General features: G+C 36.7%; 1 protein-coding gene across 4 annotated transcripts in view; it reads right to left on the bottom strand.

The window, feature by feature from the left end:
* Positions 1-3,055: 3,055 nt before the first annotated feature.
* GALC (galactosylceramidase) overlaps positions 3,056-6,068 on the bottom strand; it is a 47,035-nt gene continuing 44,022 nt past the window's right edge. For all 4 annotated transcript variants that reach the window (XM_045562382.1, XM_045562389.1, XM_045562398.1 and 1 more), the window contains one exon: positions 3,056-3,819. In XM_045562382.1, the coding sequence (XP_045418338.1) occupies positions 3,673-3,819 (147 nt within the window). In that variant the 3' untranslated portion in view covers positions 3,056-3,672. The remainder of the gene's footprint in view (positions 3,820-6,068) is intronic.

The following is a 6,068-nucleotide window of genomic DNA, read 5'->3' as shown; positions in this document are numbered from 1 at the left end:
GGCTGCAGCAGCCTTTGGGACACCCAGTGAAGCACCCTTTCCATCGAGAGCTGGGACAACTAGCGGCACTTACCCTCCAGGGATTTTCACCAGCGTGTCTGCAGGCGGTTTCCCATAAACTTACACCAGCACCACAAAGTGTAGCTTCCTAGTGAGTTTCAGCAGCACCCTAGGAGCTTTCCACTGAGGCTCACACACCCCAGAAGGCAGTTCCCTGCTTGCCAGCCCTCAGCAAACTTCTATGCCATTCCAATTTCACACTATACTATCTTCAATGAGATCTAAGCCTCAGCCTTATAAGGAAGACCTCTTCCAAGTTTGTTCCTTTCCTGGGTATTTTGCTCTATCCTAGGAAGTGACTTATCTCTATATTTGCTATTCCTATATTCTTCAGAGTTCTCTTTACCCCTCAGTAGTTAATCCTCTGTTACTAGTTAATAATTCTTTATATTAAGTTTTTACTGGTGTGGTTTCTATCTCCCAACTGGACCCTGACTGATATGACTGATGAATTCTATCTAGGATTTAAGAATCCCACAATTTTGTTCAGGAAAAAAAGGAGAAAGGAACATTTCCCAATTGATTTTATGAGGTATCACCCTGTTAACAAAACCAGGCAAAGACACTGCAAGAAAATAAAACTAGATCAATATTCCTCATAAGCACAGACACAAATATTCTTAGCCAAATATTGGCAAATCAAATCCACCAACATATAAACAGAGTAATAAACCCCACTTGCTCATGACATGTCTCAGGAATGTAAACTTGCTTTACATTGAAAATCAAACAACGTGAACAGAATAACAGAGAAAAATCATATAACTATTTCATTAGATATAAAAAAGTATTTAGCAAATTCAACATTCATTCATGATAAATATCTCAGCAAACTGGAAATAGAAAAAAATTTTCCCTAGATGAAGGGGATCTACCCAAATAAACAAACAAGTCTCTAAAACTAACATTACATTGATGGTAAAAGAAAATACTCTTCCCAAGATGAGGAAAACAGCAAGGACACCTGCCCTTACAACCTCTCAACATTGTACTTGAAGTTCCAGCCAGTGCAACAAGGCAACAACAACATCAGAAATAAAGTAGACATACTGGGAAAGAAGAAACAAAAAAGTCTGTATTCACAGATGACACAATTGTATATGTAGAAAATCCTAAAGAATTTACCAAAAAAAAAATAAATGTTAGAACTACTAAGTAACTTTAGCAAGGCAGCAGGTTTACAGGTCCATAAACAAAAATCAACTGCATTTCTAATGTGAGCAACAAATAAATGAAAAAGAAAATAAGAAGAAAACACCATTTATCATAGAATCAAAAACAAAATATTTAAGAATAAATTTGTCAAATTATGTTCAAGATTTGTAAGCTGAAAACTGCAGAAATTGCTGAGAGAAATTACAGAAGCCTAAATACATGAAGAGGTATAACTGCTCACGGATTTAAAGGTCCATAATGCTCAGGTAACAGTTCTCTACAGATTTATCTATAATTGAAATGAAATCACAATCAAAATTCCATCAGGCTGTTTGTAGAAACAGAGAAAATAATTTGCAAAACATTAATTTTAAAAAAACCTTGTATCTAGAATATGTAAAGAGCTCTTACACCTCAATGAAAAGACAACAATTTTTATAATGAGCATTTTAAATAGACATTTCATAAAATAAAATACATGAATGCCCAATAAACTCACAACAAGATGCACAATAGCTTCACTGACAAGAATGTAGAGTAACTGGAATTCTCAAATATTGTCAATGGGAGTATAAAATCATACAATCATTTTGGAAAACTGTTTGGTGGTTTCTTAAGTTAAACATACTTAACATAAGACCCAGCAATTTCACACCTCAGTATTCATCCAGAAGAAATAAAAACACATTTGATACAAAGATTTGTTGTAAATGTAGGTAGTAGTTTTATTTTTAATATTGGAAAGTGGAGGGAAAAAACAAATTGCAGTATATTCATACAATGAACTATTCTTCAGACATTAGAAAGAGCAAACCACTGATAAACATGGACAAATCTCAAAAGCATTACACTGACTGAAAGAAACCATTCACAAGAGTACACAGTATATGATGCCACTTTTATGATGTTTTGGAATAAAGAAAACTAATCGATAGTGATGGAAATCATACCAATGGTTGCCTGAGATTGGGAGTGAGAGGAATTGACTGCACAGGTATACAAGAGAACTTCCTAGGGTGAGGGAAATATTCAATAGCTTGATTAGAGTGTTGGTTACATGGGTATATCCATTTATAAAAATTCACTCAATTGTATACTTAAAATGGGAACATTTCATCGTATATAAATTATATTAATACCTCTATAATACTAGTTTTAAAGAATACTTAGAAATATGAACTGAAAATCACTGACTTGGTTTTAATTTTAAAATTTTCTCTGTAATCTGATTTATTCTGGTAATTAGCTTCTTGTCGTCAAAAGTAATGCAAAACTTCATTGTCGCTAAACCTGTTAGACTCTTACAAATTCCTATATAGAATTAGTTTAATGAATAATTATTTCCTTACAAAGAATTCCAGAATGTACTTTACCTCCATGAATAAATGATTTGCTTCTTAGAGCTACATTAATGCTTAGACATAAATCATACTACATGAGAAACACGTTCACCCATATTTAAATATAAACACATTTGGACTTTAAAAAAATAAGTGCATTTAACCATACAAAACATTAGATGATCCAATTCTGTGAGCTAGCAAAAGGCTAAGTGTTTTCCTTCCACACATGAGACAAAAGCGTTCACTCGCTGTTTTAGTCTGTTACCAATGCCACATGTGAGGACAGATCACAAAAGGCGCAGTGAAATAAGACAAAGGAAATTGCTACAATTTGTCTCTAGACTCACAGCATTGGCTTTATACGTTTTCTCCCTTCATCTAGCCACCTGGGAGATCATTCACAGGGTTATAAGGGTTATAAGACTAAAAGTTGGAATCTAAAGAATTAAAGAATGCAAATAGCCCAGTTAATCTGCTAATATTTATTACTGCAGAAATAGTTTTAGAGGTAGTTTATTAATGAGGCACTTTTTAAATCATCTCACTCACCATATTATGCAATTCAAAAGCATCATCTTAAAAAGGAAAAGAAAAAAAAATACTTTTTAGAGTGTAAGGATAACATGTTGAAGTGGACTCCTAAAAGCTACTTCCAGTGTCCTTCGGCTCCTGTCATGGCAGCATCATCTTATGGTGAGGACATCAGCTCACTGACACACGAGGTCAGCATTCATAAACACATCTCAGTGACGGTCAAGTTACTGCCATCTGCATGATCAGTTGCAAACAAGATGAAGACGGCCACCTCAGTATTGGCACCGAGGCTTCAACGTCTGAACCACTCAAACCACGCGTAAGGATGAGTGATGTACAGTTTGAATGTTAGGGAACACACCAGGTAGTGTTAAAGATTTACCTGTTTTCCTTCTGGAATTAGTTCTAATAAAATCTTCTACAAATCAAGCAAATATCTATTTTTCTCCTTACTTACTCTTCATTATTTTTAGCCTCCAAAGGCTAATATATTGGTCCATCGAAACAAGAATTGGCTTTGAACCAAAATCAAAAAGAAAGGAAGAAAATCCAAAGAGTGTTCTATGATGTCCTGCGAGTATCAGCGTGCGGCTTCCACATGAAAGTTGTCGAACTGCGCAAATTCAAAGGAGTGAGTTCCAATGGCAGCCCAGCCATTCTTCGGGAAATTCACAGGGATGTCTGTCCACAGAAACTTGTCATTCAACATACCAGAGGCTAAACGACCCTGGAGTAGAGAGAAACACATCCTTTGAAAACATATGGAAATGACCCTCTGAAGTCTGTTTCTTAATAATATATGGCCCACCTGCTTAGCAGAGCAAATCTCCTTCTTACTCAAGACTTACCACAGCAAAACACAATTCTGTTAAGTTGAGCAAAAGTTTAAAATATAGGAAAAAATTTCTGGAAGGAGATTCTTACCTTCCTATTTAAATAGTCCCCAAAGTACAAGGAATGCCTCAATATTTCCTTGTGTGCCACCAAAATGTAAAACTGACAAAACCACAAAACTTTTCATGAAATTATTATAAAGTTTTAGATAAAAGCCCATTAAAATAAAAAAAATTGTTATTTAAAGTAGTTGCATGTATGTACTGTGACTAACAGCCACCAGCTCTTCAGATATGACAGTGCTGGCGACAAAATACCCGCCTCGACCTCACTGTTATCTAAGGTCTTCATTAACGAGCCTTTGCCCAGCCTATATGGGTAACTACCTTAGCGTTAGTGTTTTGTTCCCATGTACAGAATATCACTTCAAAGCCATATGAAGCTCCTACACTTAATTTGGAAAAGCAGTAACCATCAGTTAAACTGACGGTGGGGTCAAAGGTGAGGGGTGGAAGAAGAGAAGTATCCGTAAGGTGTGACTTACTGGTCACTGAGAGAGAAAGAAAAAATTATGTTTTCCTCAGAAGGCTGCCATGATGTTGTCCCTCTCTTTAGCTCTGTGTGCCCGGCACACAGTAAGTAAAAAATTTCAGTTCTTATTTTCATTATTATAGCACATTTATGAGCATATATTCACACCATAGCAATTACAGCTAAAAATTTAAAACTAGCTACTCTTAAAAGGTGAAGAGCTCAAAATTCAAAGCACTAGGCCAAGAACCAAAATAAATCTCTATTTAAGTCGCAGAAGTATAATGCAATGGCCTTAATTTAGTTCTTTTATTTTATAGATGGAGACACTGAGGCTTAACAAGATTAAAACTCAAAGTCACAGATTTACCAGCAGAGCGAGAACCTGAATCCAAGTCACCTTAACTCCAAATTCGGAGCCACGTTTCTATTACTACACACTTGCACAGCTATCTTCAGGTCTGAAAGTGCTCACGGAACATCTTCTGCAGCTACGGAATAGTGACTATTAACTCTAAGCCAAGGGACTCACATGCATGAATCATACCACGCGCAAAACCTATCTAACAGTACCTCTCCTCCTCCTCCTCCTCCTCCCCCCAACTTGATCCCCAGGCTTCGCCACCCTGGCCTCCTGACTGCTCCTCACACGAGACCAGCCAAGCCTGCCTTTGGCACCAGTTGTGCAGTCTGCTCAGATGGTTCTTCTCATCATTCAGGTCTGAGCTCAAATACCACCAGTGCAGCGACGTCTTCCCTGATCTCCCTGGTTAGAGAATCATTACCCCATTTTTTTCTTCACAATTATTTTTATGTATGCATTTACAAGTTTATTGTCTTAGAACAGAGGTAATCAAACTATGACTCACACAGGCCAGCCACCTATTTTTGTAAATACAATTTTATTGGAACACAGCCACATCGATTCATTTACCTATTATCTATGGCTGCTCTCTCACTACAGCAGAGTTGAGTAGTTGCAACAGACCCTGAAGATAGTAAATACCTAGAACATACACTCTAAGAGAGCAGGAATCTTGTCTCTCTTGTCCCTCGCACTTAAGAAAGTGTATACAGTAGGGGCTTAATAAAAGAATGAAACATATTTAACCCTAAAAACCTCACAGAAGTTGTCTCCATTTTATAGATAAGGAAACAAAGAAGTGAAATGACTTGCTGGAAGTCTGTGTGTCAGCGAGGGAATATGAATACTGGTCTGTCTGGTTCCAAACACTCCTACTCCTAAGAATACTAACTTGATTCATTAAGTGCTTACCACATATCAGGTACTGTACCAAACTTTCATATATGTTATCTCACTGAATCTTCATGAGGTGTGTCTTCCTGATGCTATGGATGGGAAAACTGAAGCTGAGCAATATAAAATACTCCCAGTGGAACATCACAGACCTCAAAGTCTATTGTTCTAACCACCATGCAACAGAGCTGACATGTGCTGAGAAGAATTCAACAAATGGCCAATGGTAAATAAATCCTCCTATTAGCTGTAATTTGGAATATGGACAACATAGACGATGTTGTTTTAATCTTTTCTCATTTCTGTGAAAATATTTATATGCCAAATGCTGTTTAACGCACGGAGAATTTAGG

This window comes from Lemur catta, chromosome 1 (genome assembly GCF_020740605.2).
Source record: "Lemur catta isolate mLemCat1 chromosome 1, mLemCat1.pri, whole genome shotgun sequence".
NCBI classification, from domain to species: Eukaryota; Metazoa; Chordata; class Mammalia; order Primates; family Lemuridae; genus Lemur; species Lemur catta.
Note: the sequence above shows the minus strand (reverse complement) of the source record. Positions and strands in the feature narration are given on the sequence as shown.